We start from the raw sequence: 20,772 nt of genomic DNA, 5'->3' as shown, positions 1-20,772 counted from the left end.
CAGGACCGAATACGTAACTTAGTATTACTACTGCGTTTGCATTAGCACCATGCGGTTTCTTCCCCGCGGGGAGGGGGCAACCGTTTGTGGGCATGATTGAATGAATGCCTATGTGGGGAGAAGCGCCGAGATACTAAGAACATTCCCCATTACGAAATAATAGAAATGTGCCACTCAGCGCTGTCAGAAAGCTTGCGGTCAGAGCTGCTTGCTCGGTTGTAACTACAGTATATACCCGCGGAAAGCAAACCGAAACGAATGGTCCTAGCCTCGGAACGTTCCGCGCTGCCAGGTTACTAAGTACTATCAACCTCATTGTTTCTTGTTCTTGTTCTTTTTTTTTTCTTCTCCTTCTTTCAGTATCATATTATTGTCAAGATTTTACAGCATATTTAGATCTATTTAGCTTGCATTGCCATCAATCTTGGTGCGGCCTCAGACCGGATTGAAGATACTGTATCCATTCGGTATCCTTATCTCGTCGATATCTCGAAGCTATCGGTCATAAAGCAAAACATACTATCTACTTAAGGAAAGGCTTTGATGGATACACAATTCTTCGATCAGGAGTTCTGGAGTCAACACAGACACAGCTTTCGACACGTGTCGTGGAAGATGCTAGTCAATTATAACCTGTATTGAAAATCAAGGAGCTTTGAGTCTAATGATATTTTCGGCATTGCAGCAAGAACATTAACATAATTCATCTGGGAGTTTTGATATTTCCATGCCCGGTGAACATAACCGTGAACTTTGGATAACATCCTAGGATTAAAAGAGGCCAAGAATAAGAATGTATTATATTGGTCATGAGAGAACTACTGGTCCCGTGTTTCTTGATTGAGCAGAGGTATTTATCCACGTATCCCACATCTTGCCAGCGTCATCCTGCTTATTCTGCGTACATTCTTCATATTTTTTTTTTCGTACTTACTTATTCAGTCATATAATATGCGAGATCAGCGCCCTCTTCCTTTTCCCGTGCGAGTTCACCATTCCCAAGGAATGCGAAGCGATTTGGTGAGATATATTGGAAGTCAAAGTCTTCGCCGCGGATTTTCTCCACGCACGCTGTGAACTTGTGTCAGCCCAGTGGTCCATCGCTCATATGTATTAGAAGCCAGGTAGGGGGTAATATCGGTGTGGGTAAGTAAGTTCTTACCTTTAAAATGCAACACACTTCCTGCATACATAGCCACGACACGATGAGGGTCCCTGGCACCCTTCGTATACCAACTATCGCATTCATCAGCCCAGACAGTACGCTGGAGCTGCTCTTGTATATAGATGTTAAAGTCGTTGACGACGTCTGGTTTGACACAGACGGACTTGATGCCCTCAGTTGCAATCTTCTCCGTCCACTCGACAATGTAGTCGGCTAGCCAGCCGACAGCGCGCGTCACAGAGCCATGACCGATAGGGCAGTTAGGTCCGTGGAACATGAAGAAGTTGGGAGTATGCGGCACACATGTTGAGAAGTACGCATTCTGGTTCGACTTTTTCCATGCGGCGTTTACCTCGAAGCCGTCACGCCCGACAAGCTTGAAAGGCGGGATAAAGTCAACATCGAATCCAGTCGCACAGACGATCAGATCGAACTCTTCTTCTTTGCCGTCTGTCGTCTCGATTCCTCCGCTGGTGAAGCGCGCGATTGGGGTGAAGTTAGCAGAGGCGTTGTCCGCTTGCAGGGCTTCGAGATAGCCATCTCCTGGAGTCAGGCGACGACAACCGATAGTATAGTTCGGGATGAACTTGGCCGCGAGATCATCGTCATTGCCAAGTCGTGCTTTCATCAGGTTAGTGCACATGTCCTTGAACATGGCATTGATAGGAGATCCTTTAAGCATAGCACCGTAGACGAAGTTCAGACTATTTCCTCATAGCGTTAGTTGTCCTGGCAAGGCCTATAAGAATGATCCGTAGGGAGAACTAACGAATGCTCAAGCTGCTTGCGATAAGCGAGGAACTCCTCTGGTGAGGACTCAAAAGTCCGCTTCTGCTCATCTGAGTACTCAAAGTTCGCGCCCTGAGGTGTGAACTGTCCTCCAAAGTTGATGGAAATCCATGTTGGATGGCGAATATAGTTCACCACCTTCTTGGCAGTCTTCTGCAGCGCCGGTACAATCTGGATACCAGACGAGCCATTTCCAATGACGGCTATCCTTTTGCCCGCGTAATCGTACGATGGATCCCTTTGAGATCATGTCAACGGAAAGCGCTATATGGACTTGGTGGAACCAGAAAGAATAACCTACCACTGAGTGCTATGCATGAGTTTCCCCTTGAAGTCATTGAGGCCAGGGATCTGCGGCCAAGACCATTTGCTACATGGGCAAGGGTTAGTGCTGATTTCGCGTGAAGAATCTTTACAGTTAAGCTTACTTTAGGATTCCCGCGCCGCTGATCAAAATGTCAGCCACGTCCTCGATAATCTTATCCCCCTGTTGGACCTTGATCTTCCATCTTCCTGAAGGCTCGTCCCAGATACTCTCGGTTATCTTCGAGTTGAGCTGAACAAGCTCGTCAAGCTTGTACTTCTTCGTCGTTGTCTCAATATAGTCGAGGATTTCGTCCCCTGAAGCGTAAAACGTGGACCAGTTCGGGTTCGGTTCAAAGTCAAAGGTGTATACGTCTGTTCAATTACAATAGTCAGTGTACACAACATCTCGAAATGAATGGCCATACGCGGGAAGAGCGGTGTAAGGAGCGGGATGGGACACGTACGCGAGGGAGCATCGCTTTTTATGAGATAATCAAATTAGTCTATCTAGTGTTCATATTCATGCCAGGAAGGCCCCTGGTCATATCATATTCCGGGCAGTTCCTGAACGAGGACCTTAATCTCAAGAGTGAAAACTGCAAGCTTACCAACAAAGTCCAGGGAAGCGATTCTCAGCCCAAGTTCCGCCAACAGTCGAGTTTTTATCATAGATGACAAAGTCCACGTAGTCACCCAGCTTCTTCTTGCTGTATTTGATCCGGTGAGCCAAAGTCAGGCCAGAGAAACCGGCTCCAATGCAGATGAGACGAAGCTTCCTTGGCGTAAATGCGAACTGATTTGCGTCGATTGGGACCCAATTCTTGGGCCGTCCTTGGGGAAGAGTTGCTGTGCCGTTCTCGTCAGCCATGATAACGAATGGTCTCGGAAGACGTCTTGAATCCAAAAAGAAAGGAATCAAACTGAAACGTAGGCCATTGGAATAACTAGTTATCATCGACAACTTACTAAGGGGTCTAGGCGCAACGTAACGGCCGTAACAATTCACGCCAGTGAGACTAAACGGCAGATTTCTCATCTAGATGCAGTAGACCTCGTGGAATGCAGACTAGAGGCAGATACATGTTGCCCCAGTACAGGCAACTACTTAGCAAGACCAGTCGTCGAGTTTCATAGCAGACAAGTGGGCCTGAAACAAGCTTAAGGTGTTTAGAATCGAATTAGTTCGGACGGCAACTAAAACTTCTGACAGGTCCGCAGGTCCGGTCGGAGATTTGCCGTTCTAAGAAGCACTTGACCGATGATAGTGCGCTCGACGGGCAGCCGGGGATGTTTTAGAGAGACGTTAGTTGGCGGCACTACTTAAACATTGATGTCAAAGTATTCTAGGGCAAGCGGATCCGCATTCCGAGAGGTGGATGAATCCATGGATACCGCCTGTCATGACCTATTTCAGCCTTTTTGCTGTGCCGCAGAAAAGAAATGCTTGCGGCACAGCAAAAAAATAAAAAAAAAATAAAAAGCTTGCATAGGTCAATGGCGGTTTCTCATAAAGTTGCTCAAATTCAAGGGATCTAATAGAATGTCAGTCTTACTGGGCATATGAAGGCTTTTCTCACCGAGGAACTACTCAAGCGACGTGGGACTTTAGAGGCAATAAGATACCTGCGTTAAGGACTGACCCCCAGTTTCCAGAAGCACGATAGATAAAGATTCCGATCTTGTTTCGAAAACCCTTCCTTTGCTTCCCGTGTCCAGCCCGTGCCGACACCATCTGCTCAGATTGCGGCTCTACAAGTGCACAATGTGGGTTGCTCCTGCATGGGGGGTCCATGTTATGTGTCAGCAGCTTGTATCGTCAGACGTTAAGACTACCTGGGCATCTAATTAACTATCAGCTAGTCTTTCTTCGAGACCAGCGAACCCGGAGCTGTGGTGGACATACCCGTAGCCCGCCGTCAGTCCGGGCCCTAATACTTTGTAGCTGCAAATAGCTTCTTTATGATCTGTCTCGTAAAATAAAAAGTGGCTTTGTATATCCATTTTGCGCCTCTTCTATAGAGCGGCAGAAGGTCATTGCTGTCTGCGAGACCGCATGCTGGCTCTTGTTGTTGTTGGTTCTGCAAATACTCTCGTTTCATGATAATTATACAAGACAAGGCAGGATATCTGTGAATTTTCTTTTGTTCTTTTGTTCCTTTTATTCTTTTAGTCTTCTTTAAGCAAGTTCTATTCTAAAGGTTGGAAGTCAACCCACGCATTCACCCAAAAAGGTCAAACTTCAGGATGTCGAGTCTCATCATTGGCCCTCCTCCTGCTGGGATCGATTTGAAGGAAAATCGTACCCCTTCGAACAATGCAACAGTAGGAGTCGTCATGGGCATTGCGACATTCTTCGTAGCGGTGCGCTTCTATTCCCGTACCACAAACTCAGGTACAGGGTTGGGAGCTGACGATTGGATGACCTTGGTCTCTCTGGTATGGATCTTTCGCCTTAACAAAACATCAGATAACTGATTTATGTGCCCAGGTATTCGCATATGGCACTGGTATATGTTGTATATTGGGTATGTAATGTCGTTCTTCATTCGAATAGACGAAAAAAAGGCACTAATGCATTATCATAGGCGGCGAGTATGGGATCGGAAAGCACATATGGTCTGTTCCGGAAGATGATGTGCTTGAAAGTATGAAGGTAAGCTGATCCTGACCAGGGGGTCTCCACTAGCAGATACGATAGGAATACTCACACAAAGTCCAGATCATCTTTGCCTATGTGATCCTGTACGCAAACACTGTGCCCGTGGTCAAATATGCCGTTCTCCTCCTATACCGTCGGATCTTCGATCTCACCTGGTCGCTGTACATCTGTGCCTTTCTCGCTTTCGGATACGCGCTCTCGGTGTCAGTGACAATATCAGTCGCCTGCAAACCCAGTTCCTTTTTCTGGACTCAGTGGGTTAATCCACTGAGCGGAGGAAAATGTACAGTTAATTTGTATCAGTTCTATCTTTGGAACGCGGTGGGAAACCTTCTAACAGACGTTCTTATCCTCTGTCTACCAATACCTATTGTCTGGGGACTCCAGATGAGTGTGACCAAGAGACTTGCCGTCATAGGCATCTTCATGTTGGGTGGTTTGTAAGTCTCATCTCAATTCCCGGTGCCACCCTTTCGGAGACTTCAGTCTAACCCGGGCTTTTTATCAACAGTGTCTGTGTCGCAACTATCGTCCGAATTTACTCCATCACCCAGTTGAAAAATACTGTCGATATCACTTGGGCTATTGGAGATGCTATGATCTGGTCCAATGTTGAACCCTGCATCGGGATAGTGAGCGCATGTTTGCCTACAATGAGGCCTGCTCTGCGCCAGGTATTAGATTCTTGGGGTATTAGTCGCTTTCACTCAAGCAATAACACAAACGATGCAAAGGCAAGTGGCTCTGCCAACCAGGGTGGACGCCGTATGGTGCCATCTACAAACCGCCATAGCTATAAAAACATCACTAAGACAACATTCCGGCCGGACGATGATGAGGTATACCTGACGACCGATATCGCACGAGCTGAGAGCGTGGTCAACGAGGAAACTTCTCAGTCAAATAAATCGGGTGGTTTTGCGCAAGAGTCCATTGGTATGAATATCACTGTGAAGCAAAGCTTCTATCAGAAACAAAGCCCAAAGATCACATAGTAGATTGTTTTGGCATTATTCTGTCCGATCCTCCACTTATCGCTCTATGCCGAGAAAAGTGACTTTCGGTGTTTTTTGTCTTTTAACTGTTTCGAATCATTGCCTATATATATGATCTAACCTATAAATTTCATATTGTCAAAGAGAGACCATCTACCATTGTTCTTGTTGCAAGCTACTGGATATTAGATATCAATGGCTGCATCGACAGCAGCTTGCATACGCATGTTAACCCTATAAGTACGAGGGTTGACACAACGACTACAATCAATAACCGGACGCACAAGTACTCTGCTCAATTATTTTCCCAATTTCAATTACTTAGAAGTATGTAAAGTATATATCTTATTAAATGGTATCTCAAGAGAAATTCTACATATTCAAATTATCTGTTTTGTTGTTCTCATCCTGACGTCAGGCGGAAACTGCGGAAATTGAATTACTGCTGTGAATATTTAAATCTGCAAGTGTCTAGAGGCTTTATTTCTCAAGGGAGGAATAGATATCCATATATTACTGACGATCATATCAGTTCAGGCAGTACAGAAATGTCTTCCTTTGCACACCCTGAAGCCAATATAGTCCCGTGTAGCAGCAGATTCCTAGATCTGGAATGTGCCAGCAAAATATACCCTTATCAGGGAACAGAACAGTTTTGGAAAATTTGGGACGATGAATCGCGCAACTTACGAAATGGAATACAGGATAGCGAGTGGGTCTTATTTTCTGGTGTGAATAAAGACGCGTTTGACCGTGACTTCCTTAACTCGTCCGACGACATCATGCTCAAGAACTGGAGCTCATACGATAGAAATACACGTCTTCTACTCGTTAAAATGCCTGCCTCCAATGAGCATGAAATCGCCAGATCTGCATTCGACTATATTATGGGCATGAAGCGCAGAGCAATGGGACTTTCTATAGCATTGCTTAGCGGTCTAAACACAACCCGCTATGGAGACGATGGCAGTTCAAAACAACCCGACGGCCAATACTTTCCAGCAAGACTACCACAATCCCGGACTCCATCTAGAGACTGGCCGACTGTTGTCCTGGAAATAGCAGTCTCGGAAGGACCTTCAAAGCTGATATCTGATGTGAGGTGGTGGATCCGCCAGCATAACGGGGCTACAGGAATCGTGTTGACTCTAAGAGTCGATCGTAACACGCCAAAGATTACTCTCGAGAAGTGGACTAGAGGTGAACAAGGGCACCCCCAGCAAGAATCGACAACGGGCCGCTTGTGATCCCCTTCGAGCAGATCCTTTTGCGTCCCCCAACAGAACCAAGAGAGGTGGATATTGTATTCGACAATCAAGATCTAGAGGAGATCGCGAATCAGATATGGACTGTACAGAACTTCTGATACCGAGAAACCGGAGGCTGTTGGCACCGGTGCCCGCAAGAGTGTGCACTGACGCGACGCGGCTTATTTTCTCACTCAGAGGACCAAAAAGAAGATCTCGTGCTGCTCCGTGGAATGGGGCATATCCAGTAATTGGCAGATACTCATACCGACCGGAGTCCTGAGCTTTGTTTACTCTGGAGCGAAGCTCGCTGAGCTTGAATTCTCTAGCAACTAGCTCAGCCTATTTATCTATGTGGGTGGAGCTGGAAAGGCGTGGGAGAAACCCGACAGGAGGTCTGCCTGTAGGGAGGCCCCGACATTTACTACTTCTTCTGTCTACAAGTGTCCATTAGGATGTGCCCAGAGATACATGGTGTATGGCTTTGAAGAGTTACTTTTTCCACAGTCGGCAAAACCCAGGGCTTGGAATTATTGTCGCGATAGAAGCCGAAACCCAGGATGACTTTTTTCTCATGTTTGTCCACTTCGAAAAGCTCCTTGAGGTTATAGATGGCGTCGAGGGGCACTGCATCGAGCGCTGAGAAGGATGACTGCGCGGGTATGGAACTCATGTTTGTTTTACTTTTTTTTTCTTTGTTTTTATCCCTTAGTTCGTTCTCGTGGGCATCCAAATTGAAATACTGTCAGAGATGGTGTTGAGCAGCGCCCATACTTACGTAGACAATTTCTAAAATCTTGCCGATACTTGCAGTTTCTTCGTATCCATTGAAGTGACTCTTCTGTGAGATTTACATTCAAGCTAGAACCGCAGTATGTTTGGATCACTTACATCGGCAGTGGTATTTGATAACTTGAGGCTAGAAAATAAAGGATTGTAAAAAATGCGAGGAGCAAGCGAGGAAAGGAATTCTCATTGTGGACTATCCCAAGCTCCTCCAGCTAGCTAGCTAGATAACACCGATGAGCTACGAGGCCATCTGGGTATCAGATGTCGCTCCAGGCCCGGCATACATAAGGATGTTCCAAGTAAAAGCAACTATCTAGTAAAAACTAATCCGTGAATTATTCGCCGTCCACTGCGCACTCGGCTGAAACTGTATAATGCCTCTAGTGTTGTCATCGTATCTATAGAATCTAACCCGTTTTCCAATGGCGAGGATGCCATATACAGGAGACCTTAAAGCGGGGGACCTCGTACGGTGTTGAGAGCTGAGGTATCCCGCCAATTGCGCCTCTCCGTCATCCCAAGTTGTCCCACTGGATTGGTCATCGTACTTTTTGCACTGAGTTATGAGAAAATACTTTCTTCTTCGTGACTGCCACTCAAACAAAGGTGTGGAAGTCTGAGAAGCCCCTTCCTCCGCTGTAGGTGGTATGGGCACTTTGCGGCCTCGTGATCTATAACCTGCTATGGCAGGAAATGCCAGGTTCAGGATTGAATTTCAATTCCCGTATAGGTCGGATTCAGTAGTGTCTTTCCTAACATTGTTATTTCCCGCGCGCGGCGACATTCACGTACTACAAATAATCAGCATGGTCATATATGAGTGCGACAAATGAAGCCATACCGTAGGAGCCGGTGCTGCCATTTTCGGAAGTCTCAAGAAGTTGAAACTATGGTTGTTATTGTATTTATTAACTTCCAGCAAGGCGTATGGGGGCTTGTGCCCCTGGTGACCTCCCATGGGGTATAGGGACATGTTAAGAATATATTATATATATGTATAAAGCGCAACCGTAGAACTCAAGCAGATAATAATGGCGTTGGCCAGTTATCTGGGGCCCCTCCCAATATACTGAGGGACCAGGGGCGGCGGGGAAGTTGGAACTATGAAATCGGGGATAGAAGATTATTCTTCTATGCCGTGAAGCAGAGAAAATCAATTGCTGGAGATTCAGTAATATCTTTCATGGAGAATATTGCATTGGTGAATATTACAATAGCACAAGGTAAACGGGAATCGCTCTGTTATTGAATAGCGGTGTTCATTCACGGAGTATATATTAACTCTTGGAACGAAGCTTGCTGAGCCTGAATTCTCTAGCAACCAACTCAGCTTATTTATCTCTGTGGGTGGAGCTAGAAAGGCGTAGGAGAAACCCGACAGGAGGTCTGCCTGTAGGCAGGCTCCGACATTAACTTGTTCTAGATTCCCTGGGCTGTGGGGCTTCTCTACAGGTACCCTACAGCCGAATAAGAGCAAAATGCATAAGAATGAAGAGTCCTGAGGCTAGGTACAGGAATATAAGAGTCTTTGAGCAGTTGAATATTGTACTTACAACATAATGAACGTCAGTATTTTAATAGTCATTATCTAACATTTACGAACTTAGATAATCTATTGTAGCGAATGCAAGTTACTAGAGTAATATCTTATTTTTATGCGGGTAGACAAACGAATAGGTCGATCTTATACAACCGTCTTAAGACGACAAGCAGAATGTTATCACAATATATTATACTTCCTCTGTTAGATTGTGACAAGCTAGACTCGGAATGTTTGAGATATCAGGAGGCTTTTACTATTAAGATAGAGGTAGCATCCTATCCTATTTCTCGTCCTAGCAAGCAACATATATATAATAGCGCGATGATAGTCAGATGATACCGAAGCTATATCATTATCGAATATTTCAGTTGATAGTGCACCGGTAATGCCTATCGGTTTGTCATATTGCATTTCTATATGAGCTCCTCCTATAGTAGCACAGCAGACGTAAATATAGCCACTACGGCTAACTAGTTTTCAAATTTTGGTCGTCTTCGGCTTTTCTTACATCATACTCTTTGACAGGCTAATAATATTACCGATGTTGTCTGGAATTGAAGACTAAAGATGACATCAGCTAGGGAAATAAATAGTTGCATTTTACACAAAAGGTACAAGCAGGAGGACTTCCTACTTGAAGGGTTTTCTAATCTCTCTATTCTCTCGTACTATCCTTCTTCTTTTTTTCCCCCCTGATTAAAGTCTAGCAGTTTTATTCTCCAACTATGGAGGATCAATATCCCGTGAATCGCCCGTGGAAAAAGAGACTCTGTATATGCTGCATAGTATGTGGAGTAACGACATACGGGGCTTCTCCGGAGGATCCAATTTTTCAGGACCATGAAGAGTGGAAGCATTGTACAACCACGAAATCAACTGTGACAGTACAGGGAAAACAGCTAGAGAGCATGTATTTCCACAGCGAACCTTGGATGTGGGCTTACTTTTATAGAGCAAGTATTATTATCTTATGATCTTCTCCCTCACTGTGTACATTAGGAAATACGTGAGAGGGTAATGCATATCATTTTACTAATTTGGGTGAGACAGTTCTGTATCAACCGAAGGACGACTCCTTCGCTATCTCAGGGATCACCTTGGATTATTTGAGCGTAGACTCGCCTACTGCTACTCCTGTCCCACGAGATCCGGACCTTGCTTGTCTTACTATCCCTATGTCACGCTCTAGAAGAGATTTTGCTCATTTTTATACAGCAAATATATTAGGCCGGGATATCAATAAGGAAAATGGCCTAGAAGTTGGATATCCAGTTCATGTACACTGCTGGCCACTGGTTAAACGCGTTATTGGGGACCAATTGGTAGAGGCCAATCTTAAGACTTTTGTGAAAGCGATTTTGCAATTCTGGAGGGAAAACAGTGAATGGTGGGATTTATTGCCATTTCTTAAGGAACGCTGCGAACGCTGTGAGTACGAAGGAGAGAAATGTGTCCATATCCCTGATTCGGGGAGAAAGAGGGCACCAACAGGACGAAATCCCACAGTTATACCGAAGATTGAAAATCTTATCCAACAAGCTGCTGCACAAAAGGCCTGTTCCTCTGGAAAAGATCACCCCCAGACGCACCGGCAAAAGCGACAGAAACGGCACGAACGGCGGCAGCAATCGATTATATCTCAGATTCCTCTTGATATATCAATTGAGATTGTTGAAACACTTGATAGCAAAGATGCGGAAAACATGCTTACTGCGTTTGGGTGGCAGTTGCCCGATATATATTGGCAGAGCCGTTGCCAGAAAGAGGTGGTCTTTGAATTCCAAGATCTAATCGATAATCGGACGCCCATTGATTGGCAATTTCTTGCTCTTCGGTCACAGAGATCGCTAAAGGGCCTTTTGCCATTGCAGAATCGCGCTCGGATTGTCAAATTCCTTCAAGGTCTTAAGGAGATCTTCCTTGCTATGCTTGAAAAGGATAAAGTGAGCAAGTGCCCTAGACTGGGAGCTTGAGATATGCAGACTTAGTGTTGGCGCTCACAGCTTACTGGGAGACGAGCTGCAAACAGCTTGTACGACTCTGCTGAAAGAGAGGTAGGATAAGCAACGTGAAGCCACCTAAAGCCACCAATATAGGATCAAAAAAGACACGCTGGAACAAGTAAATGCTTATAATTAGTGGCGGAGGCAGTGCTTCAACCAACGAGTAATCAAGATAAAGTCTATAGGCATAAATAGCTGATAGATTCCGGTATCCTTTAGTTCTCTAAGCAATCCAATATTCATTTCCTGGGTCATATGCTTTTTCTGAGTCTTTGCTTCCGTGATCCTAGATCTCTACACTTAGCTTAGCATATGTTGTATCCTAGAGAATAGAAGCAAGCAAACGGAAGCTGACAATATATAATGTCATCGCCATCGCTGTTAACAGGCTGAGAGCCATCCTTGCTTTTGCTGCCATCTGCCGTAATGGACTACAAACCGTACAAAACTGAATCCTTCTTGAGAATAGCCGGGATTAATGTGCCCTGGGAATAGTTATGCAGGAGAGCACTGGCGGTAACGAGGCTAGAGGGACCAGCGGCTGAGATGGAGGCAGATTATGTGAAAATATGCTATCAACAGAACGGAGTGTTGAATCATCAATTGATATGCTAAAGGTACAGTAGTGGTGGGCATCAAATGGACGAGAACAGCGAGTCGTGTCATGGGACAGCTCATGGACAGCTGTGCGTTTGTACGTATCGATAATAGCACTGCGTCTAGTAGGACCCCGAAGACCAAGACTTCTGTCAACAAAGATGGATCTACATTTAGAAATATCATCAAGTATCCCATTGGAAGTAGTATCTACAAAATAAAATTGATTATATGAATACACTACTGCATCTAATTAATTACACATATCTTACAATCGAGAATAGCACCCAATCCATGTCTCAGCAAGTAAACTCCCGAATACTCATCTGAGACATTCTCCAAGAAGAGGGCCGTTCCCTGGATATTGGAAACATCGAGACAAACAGTGCTATCCGTCTTTCAACCCGCACAGCCCCCGCTCTGTCAGCCGCGGTGCTATACAGATTTGGATCCTTTCTGCCACACCAGTTGGTCATACAGGATCCGTATTCTGCAATGACAAGAATTCGAAACGGGCAAAGGCAATTAACACATAGTAGACATCCAAAGGCAGCACAAGGAGAGTGAAAACGAAGGACGGCGGTGCATGTATCTTTCGACTCTGAGCGGTACAGCAGCATCCCTGCAGATCTGATGATGCTCCATGGATGATCGAATCTACTGTCTTTCCGAAGCAACAAAACGTATTTTCGTGGACGTTCCACTCTCGAGGTGGCGTCAATAAAGACTTCGGAACAACCCCTCACCAAGTAGTACTTTTCATATAGGAACGTCCGAGATCACACGCTTTGAATTTCGCAATGATAAGGCGACCAAAACACACTCCCCAAGTGAGACACTCCGTATCGTCCCAGGACAACTTTGCAACGTATAGATCGTGATAAGCCTTCAGCGGCAAGACTATGTGTCCCGTAACAGCTTCGATCCCGGTAGACTTAAGAGACAGTTAGTCGAACATACGTACGAAACTACACACGAGCAACAGAGAGGCACAAGAACGAACTCAAGACAGCTGCCTCAGCCATTCCGAGACGTGTTCCTCCGGACTGCTGTCGAGACGATAAGCCTGCCGGACCTCCTGTTGCGTGGTAAAGGCATCCATATTCCGCTGTGTCAGCGGAGTCTTATAACGCGCCTCCTTCTTGAGATACTCCCTCTCCGCAAAGGCTGAGCGAGAGATCTTGGATGACAACGTGTCGCGAAGTCGACGGATACCGCCGGCGGCTGTGGAGGGGATCCGGGGAGGGCGGAACGATGACTCCTCCCTCCATCTGTCATTTAAGGATGATGACGGCTCCTTGCGACCTGCATGGAAGCCAGCCATGGCGATTCATGAGTGGAGAGAGAAGATATTCTTGTTAAACTCCTTGTCGTTACATGCACGAGGTGATCACTTGTTTGGGGAGTTGAGCAAAAGGGGAGGGAAGCGCGAGTAGATGGAGAACTGGAGGGAGTGAGATCATCGTCTTGCCCGAACTGGAAGTCCTCTCTGGGCCTAGTGCGCCGCCTGGCGAACTATGGGTATGCGTATTATTGGACCGTGGTATGGTATGGTCACAGTGGGGGGCTCTGTTGCCCAGCAGCGACTCATCGCTCGTTATCCTTGTCTGGTATGGTCGTGGAAAGGTTTTGCTCGGGCTTGCTGACTGGCTGGAGCTGGAGTCTCATCCCGGTTGGTCAGGTATGGTCAGGTATGGTCAGGAATGGTTACGCAGCCTTCTCGAGGCGGCCGGGCCAGGCGTCCAGCTAGGGGTGGTATTTTTGAATTCCAAAATTTCATATATTACATGGGTTATTAGGGTTTAAATTTCGCACGAAAAAAAACCACATTGAAAATTGGAAATGTACTAATAAACCAGTATCCACCCAATATCCTACCTGGGAACGCAAAAACCTAAGAGGCGAAAGATCCTCATTACTATTGGCCGAGACCCTCGCTCACTTTGCCTACTTTTATGTTAGCGCGCCTGGGAGAAAAAGGTGAAAAGTGCAATGGCAACATTTCCTGTAATATTTCACCAGCCCTACGTCCAGCGCCCGTCAGCCCGCGTCTCGTCCTGTCACAAAAGCTGTTGCGCAGCTCTCCGCATCCCAGCGCGCATCCCGATAGTAGTATTACCTCCATCCGCATCCGTCCCCCGTCAGCCTCTGTCCATCCACTTTCCACTTCCAACCCGCCCAGAAATCCCGTGGTTTCTCGGTTGCCCTCTTTTTTCCCTCTTTTCTCCTCTTTCTCTTCTTCCTTTACTACCGGCCTTCCCTCTCCTTCTCTCCTTTCCTCCCCATTTTCTCCCACGCTCAGTCAACCATATACTTCACCTCGTCCTTGCGATTCCTTTACCTTTCCTTATACACTCCCTTTGTTACCTGATACGCTCAATTGACCACCTAGGCCTGTCGCCGGCATCACGTACTCCCCCTACCGCACGGCCTACGCTCCAGACGACCATTGACTGCAGTCTATAAGGCTCATCTTGTGATCTATAGGTTACTATAGCTCATTGTGTCCAGCTTACCTCACAGAGACGGATATCTTCCAGCATCGTTTGCGGACCTTTCACCACCACCGTCATGGGTCCAATGCTCTTCAACTCCGGCTCCGATGGCCCTGCCATGGTCCTTCCTCCTTCCCAAGACCACCCCTTCGCTCAATTCCCTTCTCATGCCACGCCTGACGCTGCCTTTGGAAGCCCTGGAGGCTTTGCCGCTGGCCCCAGTGCGTTCTCCCTAAATAGCCACCAGCAGAACTCTCCCAAGCTGGGTGTCAACCACACGTGGAAGCCTGCTTCATCTTCTCCGTCGGGATACGTCAACCCTTCCCGGAAGCGCACACGCTCTGATTTCGCCGACGAAGCCAACGATGACTCGTATGGGAACGCTGGCGCGGTGGCCCCTGCTCCTGCGCCAGAGCCTGTGCCGGCAGAAGAGCCCATTTACGGTGAAGGCATGGTGCTGCTCAACCCCCGTACTGGCCTGGCGCTCTCTGCAGAGAGCCAGACTGGCACCTGGTACGAAGAGACAGTCGAAAAGGCCGTCGCATCGGCCCCTCCTGTTTCTTCCAGATCCACCACGCTACGCGCAGACGCGTCAGATATCCCCAGCCGCAAATCCCAGCGCCTCGATCTGTCGGCGCCTGGCTTCGACGATATTACTCTCTCCACGATCCAGAAACGACTTCATTCTTCGACCAGCGAAGAAGAGCATCGCCGCACCCTCAACGCTTCCAAGAATGGATCACCCAACGAACCCCAGATCGACAACTTCACATATCTTCTCGGAATTAGCTGGCAGAAAGTCGACCACGACGGTGACATGGCGCCTGCTGTACGCGGTTGGGAGAAGTACATCGACAACCACTACGCCCGTCACCTTCAGGGGGCTCAGATTCTGTTGAAGAACCGTAGCATGAATGTGTATTTGGTCGCAGCGCGATCGCTCACGCAGGCTACTTCGTCGACCAGCGGCGCTGGTGCATCCTCTTTCTATCTCTTCAGTGATGATCTTGCCCAGGGTCAGCTCGTTGGGTCAAATTGGGAGACCTGCTTGCAGAATCTTCGATCCACGCCCATCACTTTCGAAGGAACCGAGGTCCTGAGAGCCATGGAGAAGACTCCTGACCGACTAGTCGAGAGCCAAGCAACTCCTATCAACGGCTCCGCGTGGCACGGCATTCCCCAGGCGTCTCCGGCCGGCGGCGTCGGCTTTGGTAACGAGAACGGCGGATTGAACGGAGGAGCGGGAATGGGAACGGGTATGGACATGGACATGTAAAAAAAATTCTCGATTTCGACATTTTTTTCGACATTTTCGGGCGGCTACTTTTCGTCTTCTCTTTCTTCGACGGCGTTCTCGGCTCGCCAAATTCGCTGAAACTCGATCACGACACCTACGTAAACCTCAGGAGTCGTATCTTTTATTTGCTCTTCCTTTTTTCTTTTTCTTTTTCTTTTTCTTTTTCTTTTTTTTTCTTTTTTTTTTTTTCTTGCTATATGTTCTGCGCTGCAGAACAATCTTTTCTATTCGAATTGTTCCAGGATCGGTGTCAGGCGCGTAATATGCCATTTCGTCAATGACTCAATTGTCATTATTGTTTTCCCTCTTATTCGACGACACAGGAGAAATCGAAGAAATGAAAATATGAATTAAGAGTATCTCTTTTCCACTCCACTGTAGTTACAATCCACTCTTAGTCCGGTCCAGTAAGAACATCATTTAACTACTGCGCGTCATTGTGTTTTTCCCTCTTAATTCCTTAGCGCGACTTGTCCGGTTTCTTAAGGTCGAGACGCGGTGGTCCGAGCTGCTAACTCGCGTGGGTTCCAGTTGATACCGTATGCCCAAGGCAGTAATCAGGACTTAGAGTAGTTAACTAAGGCATGGATCCTTTATCCATCCATCATCCTACCGTATTATTATTCATCTGCTTGTTTACTGGTTTATCCTCGTCCAGAAGTAAAAGCAGAGTGTGATTGATTATAGATATCAGTGATCAGTTATGCAATTGCGAATTTATCGTCTTTTGGTAACTATTACAATATAGGATAGTTATATGTTTCGATTACCTTAACTTGGTGAACTAACTACGTGGACATTCGCATCTGTGTCCTACATACATGCATACATACTTAAATATCTAGAGCAGCTCGGTCCAATGGGAGTAAGAGTTCCCCAAGATGTATATTAATATTTCATTGGGTTCAAGAATTGCCTCTTAACGATAGTTAGAGCAAGTATGTTCCACCTCCAAAGGTAAGCAGTAGCCAAGGGTAGGCGGGACGCTGAGTATACATAGATAGGCAGGGCCAAGCAAAGTGCTCCCCCCCGGCCAGCGGATGAGAGTCATGAACCCGATTAAGAATACAGCAAGGATGCAGACCAGCTGCATCAGACAATCACGAGGGTCGTTTCAGTCACTCCCGTAATCATAATCACTACCTCCGTCGTAGTAATCTTCTTGATAGTTTCCTGCAAAGGCGGCTTCGAGACCGTCGTCATCCACGTCGGCTTCATCCATATCCTCCTCCTCCTCGTCGTCTGAGTAGTCGTTAGGATCGTGTACGAGGCGTTCGGTCGGTTGCTCCGGTTCGGGGAGCGAACCGAGGACTTCCTCGTTGGCGTCTGATGGCTTCTCTGCTGGTGCAGCCGCAGCAGTGGCCATTCCCTGAGGTTTGGCTGGGACTTTTGCTGGTGCTGGTGCTGGTGCCGGGGTCGTCGTAGTTGGCTTCGTGGCAGCAGGTGTGGCGAGTCTTGAGCGTGAGCGTCTTCCGGCCGTCTCTGGTTCCACGCTTTCGCTGCGACGGGAGAGGATACTCTGGCTTCGACTGGAGCGACTGCGGCTCTCGCTCTCAGCCTTCGATTTAGCGGCCTCTTCCGCCCCTTCTTCTCCGTATAGAGATTCCAAGAGTCGGTAATTGATCTTCTTACTGAACCCTCTCTTCTCCAGCATGCGGCGTGTCGCCTCCGCAGGAGTGGAAGCGCGTGTGCTTCTTCCCTCCTCATCTTCTCCTTCCCCTTCGAGATATGTAACATCGCCCAGCCGCCCTCTGCGCCGCTTACGAGGCTTCCCACCGCCTGAAGTGCCGTTTGCTTCTGCCAAGGCTTGCTTGAGCGCCTTTGCCTGCTGCGTCCGCAGGTAGTCCTTGTTTTCGTGCACCCAGATGCGCTCCTTGATTTCTACCTCTGCCGATGAAAGGAGACAGTTGGCGACTTCTGGATCATCTTCAAATTCGGCGGAATCAATTTCTGCGCTTTCTGATACAGGGCCCCTTGGCGGGAGGGCACTCGGGACAGGCTCCTTGGAAGAATCCATAGCGGTTTCAACCATATTCGATCCTTTCGACAGCAGCGCTGTCATTTCATTTTCCAGGGCATCTTCTGCTGCTATCTGCTCAGCGCTGGGAGGCACAGGCGGCGCATTCTTCGATCCCTTCGGTCTACCTAATTTCGGCCTGGACGACTCAGCGGCGTCAGTCTCCCGTTGGCCTGCGACTTCGGAAACAACTTCGTTGACCGCTGCGGTCACTGAGGACTTTCGAGTTGTGTCCATAGCAATAAGCGCGGGGTCAATCGGCGGGTCAGGTATAGCAAAACCATCAGCGTCCACGCGTCTCTTCTGAGCTGGCGGTGGAGAAAGCTCCTCATCAGACTCATCTCCTTCTATCTCCGCAGCTGTCTCCGCGGACTTCCTCTTTAGACTCTTGCTCGGTTTTTTCCCTTCTCTCGCCTGAGTGAAAGAGGGGGGATCGTGCGCATTCTCAAGCTGAACGGAGCGGAACTGGTCGACGGTCAATTCTCCACTCTCCGTTGAACTGAATTCATTCAGACGTTGGTTTATAGTAATTTCGGTGACCTTGACAACGTAGACGACCTCTCGTACTGTCCGGCGGAAGTTGTTCATTCTCGCGGCTAGAATCAAGGCAGCGCCACAGATACCCGCAGGGCGTCTGCCAGTAGTCATCCAATCTCGATTCATTCGTTGAACGATCCGGACGGCCTCACTAGCCACCTGCATCATAGACGATCCAAACTCGAGCTGCTTCGCAAATCGATAGATCAAGCTCTCCGGATCGATAGGGTTCATCAGGAAGACATTTCCCCCCAGCCGTAGCTCTTCCAAGAGGGCCTTGTATGCACGTCCCAGTTTGAAGACGTTGATCATGAGGACATCCGCAAAGTCAATAAGCATGACTGTATTGCCATCCTGCCGTCGACAGGCGATGTATAGACAGACTGCTGCAACGGTTTTCGTGCGACGACCTTGGATGAAGTTTAGTCCCACGGCCAGCTTGAAGACCTGCCCTGCAGCTTTGGTGGCGCTTTCTGGGATGGTCAGAGCCCGCGAGAGTTGATTGATATATCGGTTACCGTTTTGTTCCGTGATTTCGCGGCTCTCCATTCCACCTCCCCGCTGAAAGCCGGGCCCGTAGCTCCTGACATGAGATTGATCAGCGCCAACAAAGGTACCCTGGACCATCGCCGCTCCTGACGACGTCTCTCCAAAGGTGACTTCAGACACGATGTTCGATTCACTGATGACAGTACCACATCCCGAACAGACCTTCTGCCCGTCGTCCTCAACGATATGAGGAGCGGGACACCCTGGATTGGGACAGGTCGTTGTCTTCGGGTGTGTCGTTGGCTTGCCCGGCTGAGGTCGTGCGACGGCCTGTGGACGTCTGATAGGAGTTGGATTGGGGCCCTTCAGACTTGCCAGGCGGCCGACTGGTGCTCTAGGCCCGACCCTGGGAGGACCTCCTGGCCGCACGATCGGCTTGGGAGCCGACATGATGGATATAGAGTTGGTCGAAGAAAAACAGTATAGTGAAATACAAGGTTGGTATGGATGGAAACAAGGATATCAAATTATGACTGTCCGCAAGCGCAACACATTTTAGAACAGTGTCTTATCGGATCACATGGAAAGACAGTGCAGGAGCATCCACTGTTACAGGCGACCAAGAAGCACGATCAGTCTTGAATCAAACGAAGATAACCATAGGCGGTTTATAGATCGATAGATGCGTTGGACGCGGAGCTGGGCGGCGACTCCCAAGTGCGGGCGAAATCTCTGCCGGTGGAGATTCGGTGGTCCAGCGGCTGTCGCGGGGGAGGTCACGTGCGTGTTCCTCGTCGAGCGCGCCACTCCAACGGCTCTCGTTCGATTCCCGGCACAGACAGTCGAATTAATCGGTTGATTCGAACGAGAGAGATGTCGATTATTAGACTAGTTACTATTGCTACTTAATATCTCTTCCAGAAAGGGCCGATAACTATGTCTCCCCTAAGCTCAAGTTAAGTAACCAGCCAGTATGACCAACATATGATCCGTGGTCGCCGCTGCAGAAAGTTAGTTGTGTTACAACTGGCCATCACGCTTCATTCTTGACCGTTTTGTGCGACCGTGATCATACCAAGCTTCTGTGCAGGAGGGCAGCAGGAGATTAATTCCCCGAATCTTCAGCATGGACCACGTCTTCAGTTCAGCCCTCTGTTGGAACTTGGAGGTGATCGCCTGGATGCCCTGACTCCGATCCTGGAATGCGCTGGCAGCACCATCATCACGTAGGTCTGCTATCACAGGATAATACATAGTCATCCATTTGCCCCCTGTGGTCCTTTAATTCTCGACTGCATTCATAGATCCAACAGTATGTAGGCGCTATCTGGTAGCGTCTTCATCCTTCAAGATGCGCTCTTACCGCTATTTGCTGAACCGATTGTTCGAGTGCGCGATTTGTGCGTATTTTCCTGAACCCGGCGGAGCGACTATGACTGCAATTTACGCAGAAAGAGCGCATTTGCGGCCCTTTCTCCCAGCTTCTTTCTACGTTATTTAGATTTCATAGCACTATCATCCAACACTTTTCTTCTTCTCGTGCTCATCACTGTTCCTATCCTTGTATAATCTCGCGGCACAAACACGGCTGTTCTTTTACGAGACGATACTTACGTCACGCTCTAAGCTGAGAACCCTCTCTCTATCTCGCTTTGAAGGGCTTCAGTCCCTTGAGGTGCTGTTCTTTTCTTACAGGAAACTGAACGCTCGCACTATAACTCCTCATTTCCCACCAATACTGGATTGAGGAGCTCCAGTTGTGGTATTTCCTGGCCTTGCTGGCCTTACATTCCTCGCCTCTCCGCATCCCGGAATGTCAGCGACAATGGATATCAAGCGACCTG

General features: G+C 47.8%; 8 protein-coding genes across 8 annotated transcripts; 4 read left to right on the top strand and 4 right to left on the bottom strand.

Moving 5' to 3' along the window:
- Positions 1–826: 826 nt before the first annotated feature.
- On the bottom strand, positions 827–3,563 carry C8Q69DRAFT_473954 (putative flavin-binding monooxygenase). The gene is made up of 8 exons (XM_028631091.1): positions 3,227–3,563; positions 2,869–3,106; positions 2,725–2,738; positions 2,383–2,632; positions 2,256–2,324; positions 1,935–2,192; positions 1,163–1,869; positions 827–1,071 (listed from the first exon to the last, which is right to left on the bottom strand). The coding sequence occupies exons 1-8, from the start codon at positions 3,294–3,296 to the stop codon at positions 935–937; spliced, it is 1,743 nt and encodes a 580-aa protein (XP_028483200.1). The 5' UTR covers positions 3,297–3,563; the 3' UTR covers positions 827–934.
- An 826-nt stretch (positions 3,564–4,389) lies between these two features.
- On the top strand, positions 4,390–6,036 carry C8Q69DRAFT_500111 (integral membrane protein PTH11-like protein). Its single transcript, XM_028632338.1, has 5 exons — positions 4,390–4,696; positions 4,749–4,785; positions 4,846–4,913; positions 4,980–5,359; positions 5,431–6,036. Exons 1-5 carry the CDS (start codon positions 4,505–4,507, stop codon positions 5,912–5,914), a joined length of 1,161 nt encoding a protein of 386 aa, XP_028483199.1. The 5' UTR covers positions 4,390–4,504; the 3' UTR covers positions 5,915–6,036.
- A 426-nt stretch (positions 6,037–6,462) lies between these two features.
- Positions 6,463–7,161, top strand: C8Q69DRAFT_446337 (hypothetical protein; the record flags this gene model as incomplete). Its single annotated transcript, XM_028629124.1, has 1 exon — positions 6,463–7,161. The coding sequence occupies one exon, from the start codon at positions 6,463–6,465 to the stop codon at positions 7,159–7,161; it is 699 nt and encodes a 232-aa protein (XP_028483198.1).
- Positions 7,162–7,511: 350 nt separating this feature from the next.
- On the bottom strand, positions 7,512–7,963 carry C8Q69DRAFT_529443 (hypothetical protein; the record flags this gene model as incomplete). Its single annotated transcript, XM_028633693.1, has 2 exons — positions 7,658–7,963; positions 7,512–7,598 (listed from the first exon to the last, which is right to left on the bottom strand). Exons 1-2 carry the CDS (start codon positions 7,832–7,834, stop codon positions 7,512–7,514), a joined length of 264 nt encoding a protein of 87 aa, XP_028483197.1. The 5' UTR covers positions 7,835–7,963.
- Positions 7,964–10,649: 2,686 nt separating this feature from the next.
- Positions 10,650–11,684, top strand: C8Q69DRAFT_523072 (hypothetical protein). The gene has a single exon (XM_028633562.1). It carries the CDS (start codon positions 10,669–10,671, stop codon positions 11,464–11,466), a length of 798 nt encoding a protein of 265 aa, XP_028483196.1. The 5' UTR covers positions 10,650–10,668; the 3' UTR covers positions 11,467–11,684.
- A 1,281-nt stretch (positions 11,685–12,965) lies between these two features.
- C8Q69DRAFT_327070 (hypothetical protein) lies at positions 12,966–13,546 on the bottom strand. The gene is made up of 2 exons (XM_028627433.1): positions 13,054–13,546; positions 12,966–12,993 (listed from the first exon to the last, which is right to left on the bottom strand). The coding sequence occupies exon 1, from the start codon at positions 13,415–13,417 to the stop codon at positions 13,097–13,099; it is 321 nt and encodes a 106-aa protein (XP_028483195.1). The 5' UTR covers positions 13,418–13,546; the 3' UTR covers positions 12,966–12,993; positions 13,054–13,096.
- A 1,025-nt stretch (positions 13,547–14,571) lies between these two features.
- On the top strand, positions 14,572–15,927 carry C8Q69DRAFT_327051 (hypothetical protein). Its single transcript, XM_028627432.1, has one exon. The coding sequence runs from the start codon at positions 14,665–14,667 to the stop codon at positions 15,862–15,864; it is 1,200 nt and encodes a 399-aa protein (XP_028483194.1). The 5' UTR covers positions 14,572–14,664; the 3' UTR covers positions 15,865–15,927.
- A 735-nt stretch (positions 15,928–16,662) lies between these two features.
- C8Q69DRAFT_473940 (transcription factor TFIIIB complex subunit Brf1) lies at positions 16,663–19,793 on the bottom strand. The gene has a single exon (XM_028631090.1). It carries the CDS (start codon positions 19,376–19,378, stop codon positions 17,000–17,002), a length of 2,379 nt encoding a protein of 792 aa, XP_028483193.1. The 5' UTR covers positions 19,379–19,793; the 3' UTR covers positions 16,663–16,999.
- Between the last annotated feature and the right edge of the window lie 979 nt (positions 19,794–20,772).

This window comes from Paecilomyces variotii (assembly GCF_004022145.1).
Source record: "Paecilomyces variotii strain CBS 101075 chromosome Unknown C8Q69scaffold_9, whole genome shotgun sequence".
Lineage (NCBI taxonomy): Eukaryota > Fungi > Ascomycota > Eurotiomycetes > Eurotiales > Thermoascaceae > Paecilomyces > Paecilomyces variotii.
The sequence above is the reverse complement of the archived record's forward strand: the minus strand, read 5'-3'. Positions and strand labels throughout refer to the sequence as shown.